Source organism: Triturus cristatus, chromosome 9 (assembly GCF_964204655.1).
Source record: "Triturus cristatus chromosome 9, aTriCri1.1, whole genome shotgun sequence".
Taxonomy (NCBI): domain Eukaryota; kingdom Metazoa; phylum Chordata; class Amphibia; order Caudata; family Salamandridae; genus Triturus; species Triturus cristatus.
Genome location: NC_140592.1, coordinates 750,205,809 through 750,231,879, shown reverse-complemented (window position 1 = coordinate 750,231,879; position 26,071 = coordinate 750,205,809). Strand labels below are relative to the sequence as shown.

General features: G+C 43.4%; 1 protein-coding gene across 2 annotated transcripts in view; it reads right to left on the bottom strand.

Moving 5' to 3' along the window:
- BATF2 (basic leucine zipper ATF-like transcription factor 2) overlaps positions 1–25,386 on the bottom strand; it is a 43,186-nt gene extending 17,800 nt beyond the window's left edge. Inside the window, exons 1-2 of one of the 2 annotated variants that reach the window (XM_085626049.1) lie at positions 25,247–25,386; positions 4,854–4,979 (exon numbers count right to left, since the gene is read on the bottom strand). In XM_085626049.1, the coding sequence (XP_085482175.1) occupies positions 4,854–4,973 (120 nt within the window). In that variant the 5' untranslated portion in view covers positions 4,974–4,979; positions 25,247–25,386. Of the gene's footprint in view, positions 1–4,853; positions 4,980–24,773; positions 24,988–25,246 lie in introns of those variants that run through there. The other variant, XM_085626048.1, reaches the window with a different exon arrangement.
- Between the last annotated feature and the right edge of the window lie 685 nt (positions 25,387–26,071).

Here is a 26,071-nt window from a genome sequence, read left to right as displayed (position 1 = left end):
AAAAAAATTGTAAAGAGACTTTGCTGGACAGTGTTTTTGTGCGTGGCTTATTAATCTCGGCCCTGTGGGTCTCTCAGAGGAGACTCCTGCATACAACTTCTACCTACCCTACTAAGTGAATGTCCGGCAGTGCTTCAGCATTCAGCGCCTGTTTACAGCACGACTATGGTCCCACGGCACCCTCTTCTCCGGTCTGTTCCTGTTTCTATCTTTGAACTTTTGCTCTCTTAGTGGTTTCAAACCGGATTAACCACGTCTTCCGTGCTCTGCAGGAAAATACTTCACAGCGCTACCCCCTCCGGATTCCAAAACTATCAGAGACCCACAATGGAACACGAAGAATGTAATAATAAATAAACCGAACTTTTGCACAGAATCCACAAGTCTTCCCAAATCTCCACAGGAGGTTTCAACATGGAAAAAGTCTGCAGCATGCAAAATGGAGTATCGGGATACCAAATTCAATAAGGACACAAATTCCTAAATACCCTCAAATGATACACGTTTAACAATCTTCTAATGTGTGATCTTAAACTTGGAGAAATGGTCTGGGAATGGTTTTCATTTGCTTTGGGTTTACACTACTGTCAAGTTTGGTTATTACAATACTCTTCACCAGGGACCAGTTGGAAGCTTTGGGTTTAATAAAGAGCGATATAAGTAGGCATACTCTAGGTGCGTAAAGGCAGTTGGGTGGACAGTGGCTCTAAAATGTTTTTTGTATTTGGGGTTGGGTCTGGAAGTGGTGACCAGACGTCTACCGAATTATGGGGCACATTACGATGGCGGGCAGACATCAGTCCGCCCGCCATCGCTGCGGAGCTGGGACCACCCGCTGGTAAGGCGGCGGTCCCGCTGAGTTTATTAGGATGTGCCCGCCACTATGTCGGGCGCATCTAGGCCCCTGATTATTGGGGACGGTGCTGCTGGCTGCAGCACCGTTCGCAATGCACAAATGCCAAGTAGTGCATTTTCCATACACAGCGTGGCAGGCACCAAGCGGAGCCTGCCACCTTGTGCATGGAAATGTAGGTACATGGTACTCCACCAGTGCACATACACCCTCCCCCCCCATACAGATGGGGCCCGCAACAGGCCCCAGAACCCAGCCTCCGCCAGCCTTTCTTTCTGCCTAAGATGTAGCAGAGTGATATACAAATGTTCTCTCAAGCCGCGGTAAAGCCAGCGCACCAAGTATGCCGACTGCTCCACCAGGCAATTGCGACGATTGCCGTGGCGGAAGCGTGGAGGGCGGTCTTTGTGACCGCCGCGGTCACTAAGCAATTCCCCCTGCCATCCTAATGTGGCGGGGGGGAAAATGGGAGCCAGATGGCGCAGAGACAGCCACCGCCGGCCCGGCGATGGCGGTCCCTCCGGCATCGTAATGAGCCCCTATGTTCCGACTCTGGACAATGACAGGCCTTACTAAACAGAGAATGAAGTTGTGCACATGGAGATGGCTCTGAAATGTGTGGCAGAGGTGGTCAGTAGTGTTGAGCATTGGCCTCCAGAGATTGGTTTGTGGTGGATGTTGGAGAGGAGTAGAATTTTAGGGACTTGGCGAGTATGTGTCCTGGCTCTCAAGCGTACACTGCAAGATGACTGACGAGTCTTGTTTTGATAATGGTGCATAGGAAGATGGATGGGGCGCACAGTATACCTAGGACAGGGCTATTGTGGTGTGGCTATGATTGCAGAGATAGCAAGAAGTTGAGTGAATAGTCTGGTTTTGTCCAGCGGGTGGTTGCTTGCTGCAGCTGTGAGGTCTAGGCTACCATGCTCTGGCCATTTTGAAATGTGCGGTTTCGGTAGTTGATGGGATGTTGTTTGAAAAGGACTTGGGTGTTTACTGATTATAGTTAATGGGAGTCAAACATGAGTGCACTGTTTTAACACAAAGACCAGAATAAATGTGACACCTCATGAGATTGGTTAAGTCACAAGGGCAGCAACCATGCACAAACCTCAGCTTTTTACACACCCTTCCTAAACCTACAGAGAAGATTTTCTTTTACTCTTCGTGCATTGGTTTGAAAAAACAAAATAAATAATAAAAAAATAAGGAGAGCCAGGCTATGAAAACATCTCAAATGTCTCACCGGGAGACCAAAGCTGGTCAGAAAGAAATGTCCATGGTGTCATGTAGCCACGTGCAACCACCAAACACAAGCGCATGGACGAATGGATTCCAACACGGGGAGTTCCAAGTTGGGGCACCAAAACACTTTTTGAACCTCACAGAGGCCAAAGACAAATGTAATAAAGTGTCATCGGTGAGATCGCATTTTAGTATTAAAAAATATACATCATTGGTAAATAGACCATTTTTAATGAGTAAAAGTCTCTATCGCTATCCTGACAACTCAATAGAAATGGAGAAAGCGATAGAAGTCATTTACTGTCTTAGGTCTGAGTGAACTTGTAATGATGGTACTTGGAGCCTGAATGAGGATTACAAGAGATTTGTTGTTTTCCCACCCATATTTTTCTATGTAATACTTAGCAAAATACAGGCCGCGAAACACTAAGATTTCAAGTGTTGCAGTTCAGAACAGGACTAACATGAGGAATTGCGGAGTTATTCCCTATTCCAACCCACATTACTCAAATAATGGGGTGGAAATGCAGCACCCATTAAATACCATGCCTTATGCGTTATATTTACTGAGTATGGTATTCCGGTAGCAAGTCACAGACTACTCCCAAATAAGGCCTTTTGTGGCATGTTTTATTGCGAAAGGTAATTTACTTAAATAGACTATAAATATTATAATGGTGCTATAAGGAGACATTCAAATAGTAATTTTTACACTAAAATATTTGGACATGTCCTAGTACTACAATCTGTAAATTTTCAACTATTAGCCATATATTCAAGCCCCCGACCCCCAAACGAGATTCATAATATGGCGCCCAAACAAGGATTCTCTAAATTTCTGTGGCAATCAAGCTGAACCACCTTACTGCCGGCTTAAAAGTCTGGGCCAGATGTCTTGTTACATTAAAAGAAAAATTCTATTCTAGTGACATGGACTCCTTTATGGCTGTTGCGGTAGTCAGGGTGACCGCTCATCTCACAGGAAAAAAGGTGGTTGAGAACAAGAGCAGATCAAGAATGGACGTATCCATTGGTTTACCGATGCAGATGTGTAGTGGTAGATTTTTAAAATTTTATCTGAAAGTTGTTCAAGGATGAATTATTGATGAATATGTTATGATTTCGAAAATAATTTCAGTTTACAATGGGGATTTTCTTTTATCCATCATGTTTTGTATGGTGTAATGGACTATGGTGCCAATAAACTGAATGATTGACTGACTACCGATGCTGGGTCATCCATTTCCATTAGGGTGAGTTATTTGCTTCATGCATGATTGTAAAATCTCACTGACATTACCAATGTGCAACAGAGTTTACAGAGGAAACAGACGGCATTGACCTGTGATGCAGGGTTATGTGCAACATGAATCTATCATAAACAAGCAGACGTTTCCAAACATTTTTCTGATCATGAAAATAAAAACATTCTTAAAAAGGGGTGCAGAGTGCCCGGTTTTTTCGTAAATAAATGTACTTAAGTCACCTCTTGAGCCCAAGAAATGCCTTATAAAAAGAATTGTTGGGAAATGAAAACAAAAGTGTTTCCTCCCAGTGTCCTGTGAAGAGCATTTCAAGATTACACCCTCCCTCCCAACCCCGGAAATCCCTGGAACACCCTCAGGATTCTTTCCCTTGACACCAGACACAAATGCCTTTAACCTTCACTCTATCTCCCCATCTTTTGCACTTTACTTCTTCCTCTATCCCTTCTTCTCTCCTCCTGCTCTTTCCACCTTCTAACCTCTTTTCCTGATTGTTGCCCCTCATCATTACACCCAGTGCTCTAAACAACTCTGAATTGGACAGTGGAACCAGAACCTACTGGCTGCCATCTGAGGCCTAATGGTACCTATATATTCCTTGATAAACACCCATGTTAAGGTATGTTTTGGTTGGGACAGAAACTAAAGTACTAAAATGGTCTAGTTATGGTCACTGTCCTCTTCTCCATGCGATCAAATCCCAAGTCCCTGCTGCCCATCTGTTTCCTTCCAATACTACAAAGTTAGCAGGAGTCTACCATTCAGACAAAAAAGGCAATCAAGCTTAAGCCGTCAGATCCACGATCAATTTTAACCACACTACAGCAACTACCTTAAATCAGACTCCTAAAAATATCTACTTCGCCAAAGATGCAAAAGACCAGAAATGGCTTCCATCTTTACCTCCCCTCCTTGCCTTCTGGTTACAGGAAAAGGACAATGTATGTACAGTGTGTTGGTAGAAATGATAGGGCTCTGCTGTGATATATGTTGCTTGTGGCGAGAGAAAGACTCTTGATCTACAGGTGCAAACACTTAACACTGCGTGGCACCTAGCAGTGGGGCTCTCGCTGCCAGCCTTCAAAGGGAACCAAGCTCTCTGGCATTTAGGGGACCATCACAGGTTCCCATGTAATTTGTAGCAAGCTGGCAACTTGAGTTACCAGCTCCACCAGAATTACAATATTATAATTACAATATCCATGCAACATGCCCCTGTAGTTCACCCAGGGACTGCACCTACTGGGAGCTACCGAAAGCTGCAGGGAAGAATAAGGACTAATCATTGGAATTTGACTCAGAATTACAGATTTCTACAGTAATTCCTCAAAGAACCTCAGGGTTCCAACTCCAATCCCTAGTATTTCAGCACTTAAGAAGTTACGGGGACCATCGTTAAGACTCCAAGGTTACAGAACAACCACCTAAAAAGTCAGGGCACTCACAATGGGTACCTCAGTAAACAGCTATCTTGACATGCCTTTACCCACCTGGTGAAGCAAATCTGCCTTTTGGGTCTGTTTCTGGCGGCTTTTCTGGGCAGCAGCTCGGTTCTTCTCTCTTTTTTTCCACTTTCTTCCCACCACGTCTTTGGGGTTTTGAAAATTCATATAGCACTATAAAAAGTATATTAAAAATATCATGAGCTTAGATTTTTGCAGCACCACAAACACACAGATCAGAACACAATGTACTCCTGCAACCAGACATGAAGGCATACGTAGGAGTAAGGTCAGAAATTCACAACTTAGGACATGAGCTCCACCTTAACTCTGTGGGAAGATACCAGGCCTGGAATGAAAAATTCAGGCCAGTTTCTCCCCGTGAGTTACTGGGGGATCACAAGGTAAACTGGCCGGAATGACCAGTCAGACCCAGTATTACCCAGTTCCGGCACACAGGTTTCCCCAAAATGCTGGGAGCTTAACACGGATATTCGGATATTTACCATCTGCTGTTGGCAGGCGGGTAATTTCTGTGGTGGCTCGTGTGGAGCAGTGGTGTAAGGTGGAGGGGGGGGGGGGGGGGTAAGAATGTGGCCTCTCTGGCAGAACCAAATTTCTGCTCCCCTCTGTGGTGCTGAAGGGGGTGATCGGGGTTGGCAATCAGTGTCCCTCTCCAACCACGGTTTTTCCTGGTTTTAGACCCTAGTCTGGAGTTTTTGGATCTAGTAGTTTCGGGTTCAGAAACACCGCAGCACACATAGCTGAACAGCAGTATCCTCCTGTGGAATGGGGACCTTAGTGGAGTGGACTGAACACAAGTAACCATGGGCCTGATTACCATGGCAGAAGGCCCACCACTGACAGCCTGTCGGCGGGCCCTCCGCCATCGTACTGCGTTTTTACAACCACCAGATTACTATGGCAGGCGGAATCGTGCAGGGGGGGGGGGGGGGGGGGTTGCGGAAAGACCGACCACCACGGTTCTGACAGGCGTAATTTTCTGACCGCCTGTCGGAGCAGCCGCATTACACCGACGTCGGCATTATGCTATCCCTTTCCGCCCACCTGTTCGTGGCGGTTAACCCGACATGAACAAGTTGGCTGAAAGGGATCTTGGGGGCATGTAGCGGGCCCCTTGAGCACGGGCACGGTCTTTAGGGGGTTGTGGGGCACCTATGGCGCCCCCCCTACATTTCCATGCACCATGTGGCAGGCACCGCACGGTGCCTGCCACGTAGTGCAGGGAAATGTAAACAGTGCCTTTTTTTACATTGCGGCGGGTGCTGCAGCTAGCAGCACCCACCGCAATGTAAAGTGTGGCACGTGCGACCGCCATCGTAATACCCCCTGTGGGACAGCCGCCTTGTAGGCAGGCGGTCCACTCCCCAACACGATGGCGGAAGGACTGAAGTCCGTCTGCTATTGTAATGGCCCCCCCCCCACCCCCATGTACGTATATGGTATTTCCATAGCGTGAAGCTAGCCAAAAGGCAGGAGAGCGCTGTACATGGTCAAAAAGGAGCATAAAATCAATAAGAGAGGAAGCTGGGTTGTGGCAGTTAATGCATGTTGATGTAGTGTTCTTTTAAGGAGGTGAGACTCAAGTGTTTCCCAAATTAGACCAGCTTTGCGGCAGACCTGTTCAATAAAGGGATGTTGTTCCACAAGATAATGGGTGCATAGATGGAAAGAAAGAAAACACACTTTAGTCTGTAGTCTGATGGAGTCCTGGCTGTGTCGAGAACCACCAGAGACGGAGTTACAAGATACTTCACACTTTTGTAAACCAGAGTTATTATAAACCAGAGTTATTATGTAGTCTAAGGACAAGAGGTTAACATGTATGACAGAGGTCCCCTTCAAGAGATTCAGGTTTCATTCTTACAAGATTCCACAAAGGGAGCTTTACCTAGGACAACACGGCCGCATGACTCTACATAAAGTAATTGGCTAATGTAGACTTGGTCTCAAGATAGCATACACAGAGCTATACTAAAACAACATTAGTAAGTGTGTGGGGGGGGGGGGGGGTACGGGATAGTAAAAGCTCTTCATTGGTTTACATGCTGAGCCACTGGAGTTATGCAGCAGGTGATGACACATTTTGCTGCAAGAAAAGGCAAATTATGCAAGATAAAGCAGAAATCACTTTTATGATAGTATTACTTCATAATTGTCATTTTTGCAAGTGTTAAGTGTCTGGGCAAAGGGTTCACTTCATTAGTACCAGTTTAACATCCAATTACAGAAATAAACGAATGAAAGGTGGTCCGGTCATACTTTGCATAGAGCAATCTACTGTGCGGCAACACGTTGCCACAATTTCAGTAACTTTTAATCTGTTTGAGCTAGAAACTATTTTTTTTAAAATCTGTATATTATGATGGAGATGGATCATGTGGTAAAGCCATAATTAATGTAGATCACGCAGAGGCTGCAGAATCGCATAATTCCAACGGCCCTGCTTATCTGGGTCGATATGTGGTTGCCCTTGGAGGCATTTGGACTAGGCGAGAAATGTATAAAAAGTAAATTGCCTAGTTTCTCATGAATGCGCACAAAGGTAAGTGCAAGTACTCAAGTATTCTCCTGGCTTGGGGGCTCAACAAGGTTGCCCTCTGCCCCTTCTGCTTGCGGGTTAGCAAAAAAAGTACTTGGCGTTTTCCTAAGGCAGGTCAGCAGAGTTATCAGGATTACTTGAGACACTGCATTTCAAATCATGCAATTTTGGTGAAAACGTAATCAAGATCTCAAACTATTATTGAAGTATATTCACGTTTATTAGCGCTGTACGTAATTAGCGATAGGGAGAGACAGCCAGCGAAACAGAACCAGATAGGGCAAGGGGTGGAGGAGAGAGCATGCGCAGAAGCCAACAGAGACTCCACTCTTGGGCATGTAAGGAAACGGATTTAGTTTATGAGAAACCTCTTAGATGAGAAGCAGCCTGTGTGACTGTCAGTAGACACTTTCCCGTCTGTAGAGAGGAAGTGTGTGGTCAGCTGGCTAGGGGTGGAAACGTGGGAGACAGAGCCACAAGCCGCTCTGTAGTTATTAACACCTTGTCTACACATCAGACTGTGAAACTGTCATAGCCTGGAAAAGCTGCAAATATATACAATTAGTCAACGATCTAATATCCGCAGAGCAGCATATATACTTCGCTGTACCTTTAAATCCATAAAATGTTTTAGTTCTGCATCGTTGACCTGGAGGAACTTCTGGACAACAAACATTAGGCTTGAGGATATACCAGACACATTAGAAGTGAATGTTCACAAATTACACGTGTAAAAATTACGAATATAGGATACAATTCACAACTGACATAAAAATTAATGCAATTTATGTGACTCGTTAACACAGTATTTGTGTAATTTTTTTCCCCCCTAAAAAAAAGGTCTGTCGCAGACTTACACCATGTTTCTCTCTAAAATAGAAAACAGACTAAATTGTGAACTGGCCATTTTTTCATCTGATCTGACAAACTGGGAAACACTGGTTTGGACTACTTATTCTGTAATGAGCAGAGGAAAAATGTCAATAGGATTACTTATGGTCTTTCTAATGCTGCAAAGGTTTTAAAAAATTTAGCATGGCACACAAAACGGAAGCAATGGGACAATCCTAGAAGGAGAACATTCCCAGAGAAAAGCATCAAATTCAACTTCATTAGTTTGTCTTCCAAACCGCCCCCTCTTTTGGAAAGCCAAAAAGCAGACACCAAATCTATTGACTTTCCCAACGTATGTTTAATAGAACTGTGTAAAGATAATGCAGCTGCTGAAGTGTGGGGTTCTCCACAATAAAAATCAAAGATGGGCTTTAGTCATCCCAGCCATACAGACTAATCTCAATGATCAAGTACTGCGGTGAACAGGACGGAGTCAAAATGTATGAGTTTCTTATTTTAACACTGAAATTAATATTTTCTCTCCACTACAGAAATAAACAAGTATTGGCAAAGCCAACAGGCCTCGCTTTTGCAAGAGGTAAAGCTATTGACGCTGTAAATGACAATGTCTTTCTTATGTGTTATGGAGTGTAATTATGTGGGTTGGATTGGAATTGTTAGTTGCGAAACTGTGTGGAATGGAATTGTGTACTGTATTTACATGGTATGGTGTGCATTGGAATTGTGTTTAGTAAATATGTGGTAGTGAGTGTACTGAAATTATGTGGAGTGGGATTGGGGGTCATGGAGTGCAATTATGTTGAATGGTATTTTGTTTTGTGGAGTGGTATGTAATGGAGTTTAAGTGGTGGGCTGTAGAATTGTGTGGCATGATGTGAAATTCTGTTGTGTGGATTGGATGTATGTGATGTGTTGTGTAATTTTGTTGATGGGTTGAATAATGTGGTTTGGGGTCGAATTATGTGGTGTGGAATGGAAATGTGTGGAGTTGCATTGTGTGGCGTAGAACTCTGTGGCGTTGAGTGGAATTATGCCAATTGGAATTATAGGTCATGGTGTGGAGTATATTTCTGTGGATTTGTGCTATGTGACAGAGTGGTTTTATGTGGGGTGTATTTCTGTGGTATTGAGTAGAGCGTAATTATGTGAAGTTGAATCCTGTTTATTTGAGTGACATTATGTGGAGTGCAATTATGCTGGGTGGTGTTAAATAGTGTTGTGTCTTGTGGGTCGCACTAACCATCGAACGTTTATCAAAATGCAGCTATTAATTTGCTTGAAACCACAGCCACCACTTGTTGCACCAAATACATGCAAACAGTAGTTAGAAATCTGCCAGAAGCCCCATATCAGAGTAAGACAATGTTGTAGGACCACATGTCATAGATGTTAAGCTTCCTTGGGAAGCAATGGAAATTCTGCGCACCTTGTTTTCAGGTGTATGTGAGAGTGCTCCTACTGACTGAGCTGAGCACCACCTCTTGATGAGAGACCAAACAAGAAGGCTTTCACAGCAAATCTCGAGTTCCAAAATGACAGACCACCTCTTAGGGAGTCAGGACAGTTGTTGACAGTTCTTGCAGGTGACCACCCCTCTACTTCAGATAAGGATCTGGAAGATCTTTGCATACATATCTTGCCTGTGAAAATGGGAATGCTGTCCTTACACCAGGTCACCGGTTGCTTGTTATTCTTTGTGACCCAAACACATTTTTTGCACTGGCCTCGTTGACTGTGGCCAATGAAAGGCAACAGTTTTTGGGAGAGTCCACATCCCAAGATGAAATTGTGGGATCAAAGGAATGCAGGATACCACCATGCTTAACAGGACCTTGTATTTTTCGGATTGCGATTTTCTGCAGAGTGAATGTTGAGACAGAGCTATAAGCCTTTCTTCTTGATCTTAAGAGGTGCCTTCAGAAGGTCCATGCACAATCAAGCTCTTAAGAACAATGCGGGTCAGCTGGAAGTGAGAATGGATTTTTATTTATCTGAGGGTGAGGACCAGTATGTGTAGCAGACATAGTGGTGACCACCAAAGATGCATGTTCTTTCTGGAAAGATTTCAGAAGCCACTCATCCACGGAAAGGAACACACATATACCTCTATGTCAAAGGGAGCTGCCACCCCGGCTAGGCATGTGGTCAATGCTGATGAAGGAGGCCCAAAGTTAGCATCCAGAATTAGTAGGGATGGCCATATACAGTGAAACAGAGGTGCTTCGATGGTGCAGATGTGGAAATATGCATCATTTATGTTCATAGAAGCCATGAACTCCCCACCGTTGAAGGGCTAAACTATGTTGAGAAGGGTGACCTTGCAAAGAACAACCTAAATAAAAGCCACAATGTCTCTGCGACTTTGCCCCGGATGCTATTGCATGTTCTAACCTACCGATGAAGATATTACTTCTTTTGAAGGACTTCAACAGTGGTTTGGAGACAAATCTCCGTTGCATTTCCACACCAGATTATATTCAGCACCCAGTGATATGGGGTGAGACCAGGGTAGTTTAGCCCAACAGCCCATATCCTCACACACGTGGGATGTTTGGGGGTTGATATCCTGAGAAGTCAGGTGTGCCTAGCGTGATACTGGCCCAACTAAATGAGGCATCTCCCTTTACGCGGTATCCCACTGGTGGCCTGTTGCTTCCCATACTGAAAAGAAGACCGCACCTGTGAGTAAGTCTTTTTAGGTTGAGCCTGGGCAGCGCATGCGCTGCTCTGCGAGGCATGCTGTATTGGAGTATGGACGTGAAGCTCCGCCCACTCTGCGCCCATATTTTTTATTGGCTTGTGTCATTGTCCTTTGTAAATGATGGCTTCCGATTCGTTAATAAGCTTATTAGTCCCTCCTTAGTACTGCCTTGTCTTCATTTGTAACCTTCCATGAGAACTGGCTCTTTTACTTCTGTTACACGGTATGTCTTATTTAGTCTGTCAGCACTATGTTCTTTAATGAGTTTCACATAATGCAGGCACAACAGGCTTTCATGCAACATTCAGCAGGCCATGTACGCTTTCATTTTCCAAGCAGCCTGGGGCAATAGCATCTGCTTCTTTGTAATTATATAGGTCTCACATTTACAAGAGTTTGAGCTATTGGCATTGTAAATGACAATGCCTTTTATTTATGTGTTAATTATCAAAACAGATAAATAAAAGGCATTCTCATTTACAATGCCAGTAGCTTAAACTCTCGCAAATGTGAGACCTATTGCATTGAAAATGCTTATGGACTGTTGGGTTGAAACTTTTTCAAACAGTAAGCACTTCTCTGGCCGCAGGCTTGGGGCAGGTAGGATGAGAAATGCTGGTAGTGCTGAAGGGTGCCCAACAATTTTGCAGACGTTCACTGTCTATTGTCTGGAGGGGTTCATTTACATGTTTTACAAACAGGTGTCTGTCAAATAGCATTTTGTGAACTTTGGACACAACTACAATAACTGAAGGAACAAACTTGCTGTTGTGAAGAATGGCTTTTGGTGGTGCACTGCAGTCTTTAGGTAGGTTCAAGAAATGGGGAGATTTAAGTTCCCGGCTGCCTGTTGTACCGGAAGAGTATGGCGCTGGTAAACCTAATGGAGCCGCTGCAAGGCCCCAACCCTTGGTATTGAGTGAGTCCAGACTATAAAGAATGGGGTACTGAAAGTATATGCACAGAGACTGGGAAATGTGAATGGCTGTTTAAATACTGTGCAGAGTGGTGTAATGGGATTGACGGCGTACAGAGACTGTAGAAAATGGTGCAATGGAATGTAGAAAATGAAGCAATTGGATGGAGTGTGTACAGTGTGCAGAGAAATGAAGGGCACATACTAAAGACAACAGGTTATAGGAATAAGTATACTCCTCAGCACTTTAGTTTTGTCCCGATTATGCGGCTATCTAGCTCAAGCTGTTAGCACTGAATGCCCACCCCAGGTTTAGGCGGACAGGTTAAGGTTTTGTAGATCAAGATGTACGCAAGCAGCAGAAGTCCGTATAGCTAGATTTCTGAAACATCGTTTTCATACTCCAGCTGTAGACTTACACTTATGACTCAATGATAAATTGCCAGTGCAGTGTACACAAAGTAGTTGGAATTCTTTGTTTTGGCTGTGCATTATGCATTTTAAAGGGGGTGGGGCATTCAACAAAAGTAGGATCATGAAATTACTGACCATATATATATTTTTTTGCTTAGTAGATATTTTATGAGGAGTTGTTACGAGTGGTTAGGTTTAATTACAAGATGAATCACCCATGATTTTACTGTAATTGAGCATGTTGGCATTATTTAATGATTTAACTGCAAATAAATCTTTTAAATACACAGGTACAGGCTACAGAGAAAGGGGTAGTCACTGGTGGCAAGCAGGAGGTAAAATGTAACATCAGGTTTTGCGGCAGGTAATTGCCAGGTACCACCCCTACTCCTCATTCCAGCTGTTGACCGTGTCAGAACACAAAATCTCTGATGAGGGGGGGGTGTTAATCTCCAAGGGTACCAATACAAACACAATTTAATTTTTATTTAAGTTATTTCTTTTTAAAAATAGGTCTGTGTAAATCGTTATCTGTCAGAGAGTGTATGCTAATGTTTAACCATCTTGGAGTTAAAGGGGAGTGCATGGTATGTTCACCAGGGCTGCCTGTCTCCCCCTCCCGAGACCTCCGTGCCCCTGAGCACAGCAGGAAGCAGCTGGAGTAACCAGGCTCTGATAATTAATGTGTCAAAAACCTGGAAGCAGGGCTCAAGGGAGGGCATAACCTGCAAGCTGCCAGGTGTGCGCCCTGCCTTTGTATCCAAGAGCACAGCCAGCTATTGCAGGGTTTCACGGTAAACATACCTAGAGCATGCACCTGCCATCAAAGGCGTGCCAGCACTTGAGGATGGAAAAGAGTGAGGAATGGCTGATCATAACGAACATATACACTGATCAGTAAGGTGATGCAGAAAGACAAGGGTTAAAAGCACTAAATTCAGCTTGCTTTCCATATGGATATAAAGCAAGCACAAGAAGATGATGGATGGAGCACTGAAACTTTTCAAACACTCACCCCCAGTCACAGATCTAGGTTGAATTCATCATCGTTCTTTAGGTCACTTCGCCACCTCAGTTCAGACCCAGCTATATGGAAACCAGTCTTGACCCTGTGCCTTATGGGAACAGTCCATTCCAAACTGCAGAGCCAGGACCTCCCTGGACCGGAAACAAGCATCCTGGGACCGGTTTCGGGGCATCACCCCTCATCAGCCTGGCTAGCTTGAATCCAGTGACAAAGTGAGCAAGGGACCCATGTTTGGGCATACCCTGCCAAGTTAGGGCAAACAAAGCAAACCAGATCTGTGACTGGGGGTGAGTGACTGAAAAGTTTCAGCACTCCGTCCATCATCTCCTTGAGTTTGTTTTCCATATGGATATGCCACATGAAGCGGGTCTGAGAGCTATGGAGCCAGGACCGAGAGTCATTATCCGTTAATTTTCCTGACAGAAGTCACAACTCATCTGTTTCAATAAGACATCCTTGTCAATAATGCCATCGCGTATGACATGCAGCCGCCATCTTAAATTGGGGCAATATTTATTGAAAATCCTAATGTAGTGATTTTCTCTGTGCATCGGCTGCGTGTAACTGGAAACCAATATAAATAGTTGTCACAATTCTCTTTGCGCTGCAGTGGCGCGGTGAAAACAGGCGCCCACAGAAAACAGCATCTAACATTTGCGCTCGGTCTTTAAATGCACAGCAAATTTAATGAGAGAAAAACAGGTTTTACAGAAATGGACCTGGAGCGACTGAAAACATCAAGTGCTCTTAGATAAAGGGGAAAGTAGTCCCTAAACATATGCTACAATGGGACAAGTGGAAGGGTACAAGTACTGGGGCACTGCTCTGTGGGAGTGAACAACCAACAAAAAGGAGGGACAAATAGGAAAGATTAACCACTTGGAAGCAACTATTTTTAAAGACCACTGAAACAAACAAATGAAATGCAGTGGGTGGGCTGTAAGTCCACTAAGTATATACACAACTGGTTTCGAAAGTGCAACCTAAAAACAAGCTCCATGGAAATACACCAAGCTTGACACGCACCTAAAACTTTATTCATGGCCGGGCCTCTGTTTGATTAGGTGTAAATCCATTTGGTATGTTTCAAGAAATCAGAGTTCCAAGAATGTGACCTCTACAAAGTTGAACAAGGTTTTTTTTTTCTTCTTTTTTCCTTGCCTAAACCTTAAGTGTGGTTTGACAAATTTGCACAAACATTGCAAATGCTTAACATTTGCGCAGATTGAACAAATCGACCAGAGATAGGGGGTGGGGGGGGGGTGTTAATTTGCCATTAATTATGGCATAATTTGACAAAAACACATGGAATTTGACAGACAGCATGTTTAGTCTTCTGTGGGAAGGGCTTTTTTCTTGCACTTCCTCGGGGGGAAAAAAAGTGTTTATTGGCTAATACCGTTGGTGCTGCTGAATGAATCTACAGGATATTTGAAAGACTATTAGCAAGTTAGCCCAGCGTAGGAAATCACTATTTAGATGCAGATTCAACATGTGGGTGGTCGGAGGGGTGCAACGGCAAAACCGGGATTGATTTGCTAATAACTTTGGCCCCGTTTATGGATCTGCACATCACTTAACAGACACCACGTTTAGCTTACACTTGCTATTTTGAGCTTGAGGCAAATCCATCAAGGGATGGACCTGTCAAAGCAATATTTCACATTTTTACTCCCACAGGATGCTTTGATTTTCACAACAGTTAAAAAGACACTTACAGATTTGGAAAACTCTTACCATGAATCTAGAATTTTACTTGGGGAAATGTCTTTGCTTGATTTGGAGTAAATCAGCAGTTTTCAAAAACAATTTTTACATAAATCTGTCGGGTGAGCTTGAAAGATCAAAAATATCTGACCCATTTATATAGGCACTCGTCTACTCAGGCCTATCTGTGGACCTAAATTAAAAAACAGAAAAGCTAATTATTGGAGGAGGCAATTTGGTTTTTGCCATCATCCATTGCAGATCTGCAGACTCAAAGTTGGGTCTACAGAACCAATGTTACTGCCTGGCCGCATAAGAAAACTCTGTTGCAACCACCATTACAAGATGTGGACAGGAAAGGGAAAATATCCCCTGACCCACCGGCTCATGTGGAAGGTGAAAAGGAAAAAGGACATTTTTCAGTGAGTCTTGTGGATCTAGGGCCAGGGATCGCAAACCTCAAAATGAGACTAAGGTTCTTAACTCTTCAACTGGGTCCATAGGACCCAAGGGACGATTCTTGAATGCTTGTTGCGCCCACACCCCCCCCCCCCCCCCCCCCCACTTGGGTTTGTGGACCCAGGTCGAGATTCACAAACTCTGCAGGGACATGGTAGACTCAATAAGGGTTCACTCAAAAACATTTGAATAAGTGATAATTTATTTAATCTGTGTTAGCATTTCTTACAATTAGGACAGAATCAGTCCATCACAAGATTCATGTATGCAGTCAAGGAAGCAGAATTTTCTATGTATGCCAATATTTTGCTCTACTCTTCAAACTCAGGGAAAACCATGCCAAAATGTTTTAAAGAGACTGAAAAATTCAATAACCTAGCTGGATAAAAATTGAACATTGACAAATCAGAAGTCTTAACTTTAATTAAGTTGTAGTTCTATGTGTAAATTTATGTTTGCAGGTTATGAACTAATATGGAGCTGTTCTTAAACTAACTATCAAGGGCTTTGGTTTTCAAATTCCATTAGAGATACAGTTCATTTGAAATTGGAGCCTTTTAAAAATTAAACACATTCCCTAACTGATCAATTGTATCCCTTATTTATATCCTGGTAGGATAGGCATGATTCTATGAAAAGGATGATGGGTCAAATTAGGAACTATCCCATCAATTTACCCAGAACATTATATATTTTAAATAGCAAACTTTTTGGGACAGAGAAGAGAACAAATGTCTAGAATTTGAGTATACTTAAAGGATTATAAAATGAAACGCAGTTCTAGAAGTAAAACACTTATTTTTGTTTAAGACAGGCTAGATTATGGTTCCCAACGTTTTCTTCTTTGAGATATCAAGTGTGATTAAAAAAGGGAGTTATTGATGGTCTCCAATTATTAAACACATAAGTAAGATGAATTGATTTAACTTATCAATATATATGCCTGACAAAGCATTTCATATTCTCTATTTTGAATAATAAACTTACAACCAGTAAGGTTATTTATTGGAATAAGGGTCATATGTGCAGAGCAAAATTACTACTTTAGGTATATGCTTGATTCCATAAAAATTGTCCCTGTAAGTTTTTAAGATATCTACATAAAAGCAAAGTTCAGTGATTCAAACTGGGTTTGATTTCACAGTCAATTTAGATAAGGTATCTTCAACCTCTTTTGAAATAAGAACTACTTATGTTTGATTAAAATCATACAGAACTACTATTATTATTATTAGACTGGCAATAGGGACCATATCAGACAAGATTCCATTAGTGGCTACCAAATGTGTGATTGCCAGCAGTGATTACCTCACTGCATCAGGTAGAGTTGTCAGCAGTAATGTACAAAAGGCACTATCAGTTTGGAATGAGTCTATGTAATTAGTATAGGACAGCCATAGCTGCAGTACCCCGGACACCAAGGTAATAGGATTAGTAATAAGTCTCACCAATGCCTCAGGACTTAAAGATCAGCTTTAAATAGATTTTGTAAATTCAACTTTTTTCTCCAAACATCTAAAAATACACATATTCTCATCTTGAATACACAGTTCTCAATTATGTGATGCCTATATTAATTCAACCAAGCAAAAGTGTCTAATTTAGTTTGCTGGGCTGGACACAGGAGAGCTACTTCTAGGGAGCTGGAGAGCTAACAGTTGCAGACGAGCTAACCATTGGAGAAGCCGGAGCTAGATGTTTCTTATGGAAGCCACTGTTAACCTTATTTTTTACTGTAACGACTACGGAGTATTTCTTTGGTAAGTCGTTAAACCTGCCAAACGTTATGAGGGCAGTATCGGTTTATTGTCCAATTGTATACCCAGGTCTTTAAAAGCAAAGGTTAAACTAAGTATTGAAAATTAAAATGATCAAATGTTAAAGAAAAATCAAGAGTACAGATGTTAAGTAAAGAGTATATCTTGGTCAACCAAAATTTAGGACAACTTATTAATAATTCAGCCTACATCCAGATGAACTAGCATAACAAAAGGATTATTTTGAATCAGGTTGATCTTTTGAAGATTAAACTAGTTACCAATAGCAACAGTGGGTTTTAGGAGAGAACATATATACACATTTTATGTAATCCTCATAATTTTGGGGTTAAAGTTAGAACTAAAATGAATTGGAGTTTTAGTTTTTACTAATTTTGTTTTAAGAGGCCTATTATAGGTTTGGGCTTTTTTCATTTATGAACGAAAAACCTGTGGGTTTATTCTTAATCACAGCCAAGCAAAATATTGCTTCCAAGTGGAAAAAGCGAATGGATTGTGCTATCAACCATGGTGAAATGTAATCGGCCGTAATTTAGATTGAATGGAGTGAAGGTTTCTATTCTACGGTTACCTATAAACTGGTCGCCTTTAACATTCTTTTTATCTTGATAAACTCCTGTGGGATATTAGTGAAGTTTTGCCTTATAATGTATTATTTTAAATATTATTTCAGACAGCATTTATTTTTTGCTACAATGTACATATGGTGCACAAGGCAAACCTGGATAGACTGGCATGATACAAAGTAAATAAAATAACCTTTAACATTCAAAATGCTCGTTATAGGCACTGGTGTTTGGAAGTGGATATTAAAGAGGGAGATAAACAGCTTGCAGTGAATTAAGCCAGTATTACTAGGGGATCACTCCTCTCCTTCAAGTATCAGAATAGGGTTTTTTGGGCTGTTTGAAAAAGTCTTAGAGCGTGATGTGGCCACTGGCTACCGATATAAGTGAGTTCTAGTGAGAGGGTCCTAGAAGATGAATTTAGAGTAATGGAGAACATGGCTGTATGGGTGTTGTGTACATTTGTAAAGCACACAAACACCTGCAAGGGTATTCCGGTGATGATCAGGTTTTGTGTGCCTAGCCCTTCCCATTTCAGACTGGTGAAGTGAATATCCAGGTCTTCAGCTTCTTGTGGAATTGAAGAAGAGTGGAGGAGACTCCGATGTGGAAGGTTGTTGCATGCTTTAGGAGCAATGTAAGAGAACACCCATCCTCCTGAACTGGTTCTATGTATGTGTGGGAGGTGTGCGAGTAAGAGTCCTGCAGAGCAGAGGTGTCTTCGTGGTTGATGCAAGAAGATCAAACATTTTAGGTAGGTGGGGGGGGCGCAAGTGGTGTACAGCCTTGAATGTGTATGAGTAGTTTGAAATGAACAAGTTTGTCTATAGGGAGGCAGTAGAGCTCCGAGGTGTGAAGTGATGTTACTTTTGTGGGGGAGAGAGGGCAAGTGTGGCTGCTGAGTTCTGGATGGTTTGTAGTCTTCTGGTGAGTTGCTTGGTGTTCCGGTAGTCCAACTTGCTGGTGACTAGGATGTCTATTGTTGCTGGGGGGGCGGGGTGGATAGATACACACACACAAACACGTCGTCCGAATAGGGGAAGATGTTGAATGGGTGTATGACTTTGGCCAGAGGGATCATGTATGCACGAAGAAAGCAGGGCTGAACGGTGAACCATGAGGCACTCTGCAGTTATGTTTTCGGGCTTCTGAAGAGTGAGGTGCTTCACCAACATCTTGTGTTCCATCTGTTAAGAAGAAGGTACAGCAGAGAGAAGGGTCCTAGAATAAAAAAAACTTGTGTGCTTTGGCAGCCGAGGCGTGCTGGTAGGTCTGTGGTAGTGCGGGATGGGTATGCTGATTCTGATAAGGGGATGCTCTGTCCAGGTCATAGTTGACTGCTGTTGCTGACTGAAGAAAATCGGGTCTTAAACGGTGTTCGATGGTGTGGGTAGGTTCAGTAACTTGCTGGGTGAGGCTGAAGTTTTCAATGGGTTCTAGAAGGGCCATAGACTTTGGGTCAGACACACAAGCAGTTGGTCTGTTCTTCAGTTCTGTGAGCAAGTCCAGGAATGTGCGGTGTTACCTCGAAACCGGTCCCAGGGTGCTGGTTTCCGGTCCAGACAAGACCTGGTTTGGTAGTTCGGGCTGGACTGTTCCCATGAGGCACATCCTTAAGAATGATTTGCATATAGCTAGGTCTGAACTGGGGTGGCAAAGTGAGCTAAAGAACGATGCTGGATTCAACCCAGATCTGTGACTGGGTGTGAGTGTTTGAAAAGTTTCAGTGCTCCATCCATCATCTCCTTGTGTTTGCATTGTTATTTATAATGCTAAGAGCTCACTCTCGCAAACGCGAGGCCTATTGCATTGCAAATGCTTGTGACCCTTTGTCCTCCAGTTTGTACGCAACGCTTTGCAACACGTGTATTAACCCACAGAGCTATCAACATAACTTATTAAAATTTGACCCATAGCTCCTGCAAAAAAATATTGTAAGCAAGACAATGATATGGAATGTATACAATATATACATTTACTGTTTATGCAGCTTTCGAAAAGATGCCACAAATAACATGACTGGGCTATCGCTTTACAAATATTGGTAAAGCGCATCGAAGTGCTTGCACTGTTCTCAGGTGCTTTAACAATAAAACCTGCAACGCAGTAAATACATGGGCATATAAATAACCTGTAGTTGTGTTGATCGATGTGTTGTTTTGCATTACATTACAACATTCATGCAGCGTTTCAGTGCTCTGACGGGGTTGCACAGCACTCATTATAATGTGATGTTTGATTGATATGCATGACGAACAACTGAATAAAGACAAGTTGCTTAATTCAGCCACGAGCTACCGGTACACAAGGAGGAGATGAGATCTAGGCATTGGGTTGCCGATCTTGGGTTAAAACATTTCTAATCTCGGTTTTCCAGCCTCCCCACAACGTGTGACCCTTGGCAAACACTTTCATCTACCCATTACTCAATAACTCAGCTAAGAGCAAGACTGCACTGCCAGGGGAAAGGTAGTAGGGGTTAGGGGAGGTAGGGTCGGTGGTTGGACACTGTGCGCGTGCATGGGGGGGGGTGGGGTGTTAAAAGTCTCTACAGGTCATTTCTAAACGGAAGCATCTACTCTGGTTATGCGACGGGAAGGAGGGGGATCAGGGCATGTTGTCCTAGCCTTCTCTAGTACATCCCCTGGATCTGGTCAATTCTGGTTCCCCACCCACATGAATTAACATTGGAGAGCATGCCAAAAGTGTGGGAGTGGATCTATAATGCAGCCTTTTCAACTCCTGTTTGGAATGCCGAGATATACCAATGGGCGTTCCCAATGAGAATTTGCATACTCGCAACTTTTTCCTGGAACATTTTGCAATGCAATAGGTCTTGCATTTGGGAGAGTTTGAGCTATTGGCCTAACAACGCCTTTTATTTATGTGTATGCAAAAACTGCAAGCAGTGCGTAAACACAGATTGCAGGTTTTGTAAAACACATAAATAAAAGGCATTGTCATTTTGTCATTTACAATGCCAATAGCTCAGACTGTTGCAAATGCAAGAGGTTTGTGGCACCCCCGCTTTAGCTTACAACATTGTGAGATAAAAAGCAGGTGCTGCGATTGCTTTAAAAGTAAACAAATAAATAGAGAACATTTTTTTCTATTTGTTTGTTTTTTTAAATCAATCGCAGCACCTGCACTTTAGCTTAAGAAGTTTAAAGCTAAAGAGCACGGGTGCCGACATAGTAAAAAATAATAACAATAATAATAAGTAAATGACCAGAAAAAGAACGGCATGGGGCCGCATTCGGCCAGCAAATAACAAAAGAAAAGCATGGCCACCATTATTCTTGAAGAGCGTGCCATGCTGGATAAATGGAAAAAAAGAAAGGAAAAAAAATAAAAAGCGATCAGGGAGAGCTGTCCTGTCTGCAACGGCAGGACAAAGCTACTTAAGAAAATAGTGCTCTGAGACTATAATTAAAGCCTACCAAGTAACACATGTAACAGGGGGTGTCCTCATTGGAGGTTACAAGAAGAGAAAAGCAGTATTGAGGAGGGACTACTAAGCCGATTGACCAATGAAAAGCCACCAATTACAAGGGACAGGGGCCAATTAAACAGCTGTGCGGAAAGTGGGTGGAGCTTGATGTTCTTATCCTGAACAGAGAATGTCTCGAAGAGACAGTGCAAGCGCTGCCTAGGCGAGACCTAAAATATATATACACCCTATATGCTTGCTGACACAGCTGCTCGTGCTCACCTACAGGGTAGTTACTCACATACCAAAGAGCACTCGAGTGCTTCCAGTATACTAAACCCCGTAATATACCTTCCATCTCTGCATGAACTTCACCTATGAGGCTCACCAAGGTGTGTGCATACTACAGCTTGAAGCTCTCCCTACACCTCGAGAGGCACTCTGACCTGCACTCCTATGTTTCCTTTCTCCCATAGCACACACTTTCGACACCAATGTGATGCAACCCATTTGCCTGCACAATCCACTGTTAGTCCCAATGAATTCTTCTTAGGTGCCCCACTCCTCCACACTTAACGAAATTGTGTGATCTGAGGCAAATATTTTATTGCCCCGATCCTCCTCTTTCTGGATTACCGCATATTAAAGGCCCTCAAATCCGGGACTGCCAAATACAAGCTGTAAAAAAAATGTATTGTGGTTAATTTGACAGACTATAATATTGCTCAGTTTAGAAGAATCTAGACACACGACAACTGACTTGCCTCTAAATTCACTAAGAGCATGGTCACCAGGGCAGAGGCAGGAGTGGTTCTAAGTTAATGCTTAACAACACTGGCAAAGCCAATAGGTCACGCCCTTGAAAGAGCCATTAGCATTGCCAATGTGTTTTTAACCATGTTGTACACCAGCTTGGCAGCTGTTCAGCTTGGCTAAAAGTTATTAGCGGAAAGAAAAGTGCAGGGTCATAAAGTAAAGTGTTGTGGAGTAGTGTGGTGTGGTGTGTTTATGGAGTGAAGTAGAGAGGAATGGTGTAGAGTTGAGTAGAGGGAAGTAGAGTGTCGTGGAGTGGCATAATATTGTGGAGTGAGCAGTGTTGTACAATGGAAGGGCGTAGAGTGGAGTACAGTGTCAGACTTGAGTGGTGTAGAGCAGAGTGGAGTGGCGTAGAGGGTGTTGGACGGAGTAAAACAGAGTAGATTGTCATAGATTGGAGTGGCATAGAGTGGAGTAGTGTGAAGTGGAATGGAGAGCTGCTGGGCAGTGTGGAGCAGGGTAGAGTGGCATAGAGTAGTGGTGCAGAGTGGAGTGGGACAGATTGCAGTGGCGAAGAGTAGAGTACAGAGGTGTAGAGTGCAGTTGCGCAGAGTGCAGAGCAGCGTTTCGTTCAGTGCAGTGGTGTAGAGTGGCTTACAGTGCAGTAGCATATAGTGCAGTGCCCTACAGTAGGGTGTTAGAGTAGTGCAGCAGCGTAGCATGTACTGGTTTTGAGTAAAGTGGCGTATAGTGCAGTGCCAGAGAAGAGTGGTGTATAGAGGAATAGTGCGGAGTGGAATACAGTGGTGTAGAGTGCAGTGTCAGAGTAGAGTGCAGTTGCGTAGACTGGATTGATGCAGAGTAGAATGCATTGGCATAGAGAACAGTGGTGCGGAGTAAACGGCAGTGGCATAAAATGTAGTGGAATCAATTTCAGTGGCAGATAGTGCAGTGGTATATAGTAGAGTGGTACAGAATGTACTGGTGTTAAGTGCAGGGAAGTAGAATGATGCCGATTACAGTGGCGTAGAGTACAATGGTGCAGAGTAGAACAGAGGCATAGAGTGCAATGGCATAGAGTAAAATAGTGTAGAGGCGTAGAGTATTGCACAGAGGTGTATAGAGGCGTAGCCTGCAGTGGTGCAGAGTAGATGGGAGCAGAGGGCAGTGGCATAGAGTACATTGTTTTTGAGTAAAGTGGTGTAGTGTGCGTTGCCGTGCAGTGCAATGGCTAGAGTAGAGTGCAGTGATGTAGATTGGTACAGTGTAAAGTAGAGGGGCACAGAGTAGAGTTGTGCAGCATAGATTGTAGTGGCATAGAGTGGCGAGGCGTAGAGTGAAGTGGTGCAGACTGGAATGGTGCACAATAGTGTGTAAGTGTGCAGGGTAGAGTGGAGTGGCATAGTAAATTATTGTGATGTAGAGTGCAAGGTTGCAGATCAGAGTGGCATTGAGCGTAGTAGGTTAGAGGGCATTGGCATAGAGAGTGATGCACTGTAGAAAGGTATAGACTGAGAGACACAGAATGGAATGGTGCAGATTAGAGTGCAATGGTGTGGAGCGTTGCAGAATAGAACGCAGTGGGGTAAAAAGGTGTAGTAGTGCGCTGCCATTACAATCAACACATCTTCAATTAAAATGACCATTACATTAACAGACATACTAATAAAAGGGAACAGCACGCAAACTAAGTGTGAAAACGTCATCACTTAGTGTATTGATCGCATTAAAATATTTGTTTCCACCACACTTCAGAATTACTCCCAGGAGCCAGGATTATTTTCACATAAATCCTCTCACTTTGAAGTGAGAGAAAAAAAAAAAATGTAGGCACCAAGCTCCCTCGGAAAACAACGCCTGACATTTGACCTCTGTCTTTGAAGGCACAGCAAATGTGAGAAGAGAACAAGATTTAAAATCCTGTTTAAAGAAAGGGAGCACTCGGGAGGATACTGTAAATAAGTTTTGGGCAAGGGAAGGGACGAACTCAAGCTAAAACAAATAAAGCCAGCAAACAGAAAGCCAGAAAACGTGATTTATAAGCCAAAAAAACACAATGGCAAGCAACAGGTGGAATTCATTCCCATGAAAGCTTTCTGAATGCCCCCAGTATGCCATTAGAAAACCAGACAACTGCGCTGTCTCAGTCTGATAGGCGACCGAAAAACTACAACTTTTAATAAGTATCTCTCAGTACAGTGATAAAATAAAGCATTGTCACAGCGTCCAAATGTTAAATATATGTGTTAACATTTCAAAGAGACCATCCTATTTCACGTGAGGTGTGTTGCATAACTTAAATGGAATCATTTTCGGGCTGGGCTCCTACACCTGCTCTCCTAGCCAAGCGGGACAGTTGGCTTGGCTAGACCATTAATGTGTTGGCTTGCCCACCACCCCTATTTTCTGCCTCCTCCCGTGCATGTATGTGCTGCCCCCCTACGTGTCTCCTACCCTGAGCACACGCACTGTCTGGACATTGTCTGTCGCCTCCCCTGAGCGTGCACGAGCCATCCTAAGACGTCTCCTCCGCACACATGCATTGTGCACTTCAAGTATTCCATTTCATAGCTCAGTGCAACCTTGAAATTTGCGTCCCCCGTGCATGCACTGATGGTAAAAATGTGACCTCTTCTGTGCATGAACACTGCACCTAACCATGGCGCTACTCTTGAGCAGTGCTCAGTCCTCAGTGCATGGCCACCACCAGACCAGATTCTCCATTCACCGTGCACAAATAGCGCATTGATTCCTGCGAGAGGGATGCACATGGAACATCCCTGGCTCCTTGCTCACCTGCGTCCCCTGGTAGATATCCTGGGACTCATCGGAGATACTGCTGCCACTGCTACTACCCAACTGCTCCATCAGCCCTCCCGAAAATAAATGCACAAATTTTCGGGGAGAAAACGGTCACAAACCCATCAACAAGAGAAGCTTGCACGAAGCTTGTGTTGGCTAGCGTTCACATATCATTTTAAATGCCCCTCCGGCCCAACCCTCGTCTTACGTCACAAGGACATCAAAAGGCTCCGGCAGACCGTGGACGGCCATTTAATTAATAGTATTCCTCGTACAATAAAGTTCATGCGATGGGTGAACACAGTGAAATACATTCTAAAATGACTTTGTAGCTATCGTGCTTTTCGAAAAAAATCCTGCCGAGAAAAAAAATGGCTAAAAAAACGAAAATCATGGCACATTTTGTAATTAAAAAAAACGCTCATTAATTAATAACAAAATAACATATACATCTAAAATGTACTTACGTTATACTTTTCATTCCAAAGAGCATTGTTTCCTTGTTTCTCCAGCCCTTTTGCTGTTTAGTAGTCTTTACAAGATGGCTTTAGTTTTAACGAAGTTGAACAGATGCGCGCGCGCGCGATACCCTAATCACGCCTGCTGCCCCTGCTCCTCCCCTAGGCCTGGTCTCTTTGGTGCTCAGATCCACCCACTGCCGTGCTTCCAGTTTCAATTTATTGTAAATCAGGGTACTGCAGAGAAAAGACCGAAGCGGATGGTCAAAGAAGTCACGTGATCGGAATTCCCGCGCCCCTGCAGCGCTGCGCCTGCTTGCTGAAGGCTGAGCGATGCCACTTGTTGTCTGACGCGACCGACCGGAGTTGAGGTGGAAGCTGTGTGGCTTTCACTTTTTCTTTGGCTGTGCAATAATGTTAGCAGAGTGCTTTCCGGAAAGGCTGCAATATTCCCCGAACATCCAAATGTTAGGTCAGTGACAGTCTTTAAAAGCAAGCAGTGACACAATAACATTCCAGGTCCGGTGTGTCAGTAAGGTGGCAGGCTTGAGGATTTCACTCGCAGAATCCGTTTCCGTTGAAGCTGCTCTTTGTTAAAAGAATTCTTGCTGAAGGGCACGGCCTGAAAGGGAGTTTTCCCTTCAGGGAGGTGAGGTATTGGTTGCCAGTTTCTTCACCGTTAGAAAAAGGTTATTAAATTTGGCTTGCACGTCTAGGGTGGGTTAGAAATGGAAATTAGTTACTTTGCATAAATCTCCCCACTATTGAGGGAATTAAAAAAACGTATTGACATTTAGAGTATGTAAATGAAGGGGATTACATTTGAATGCTATT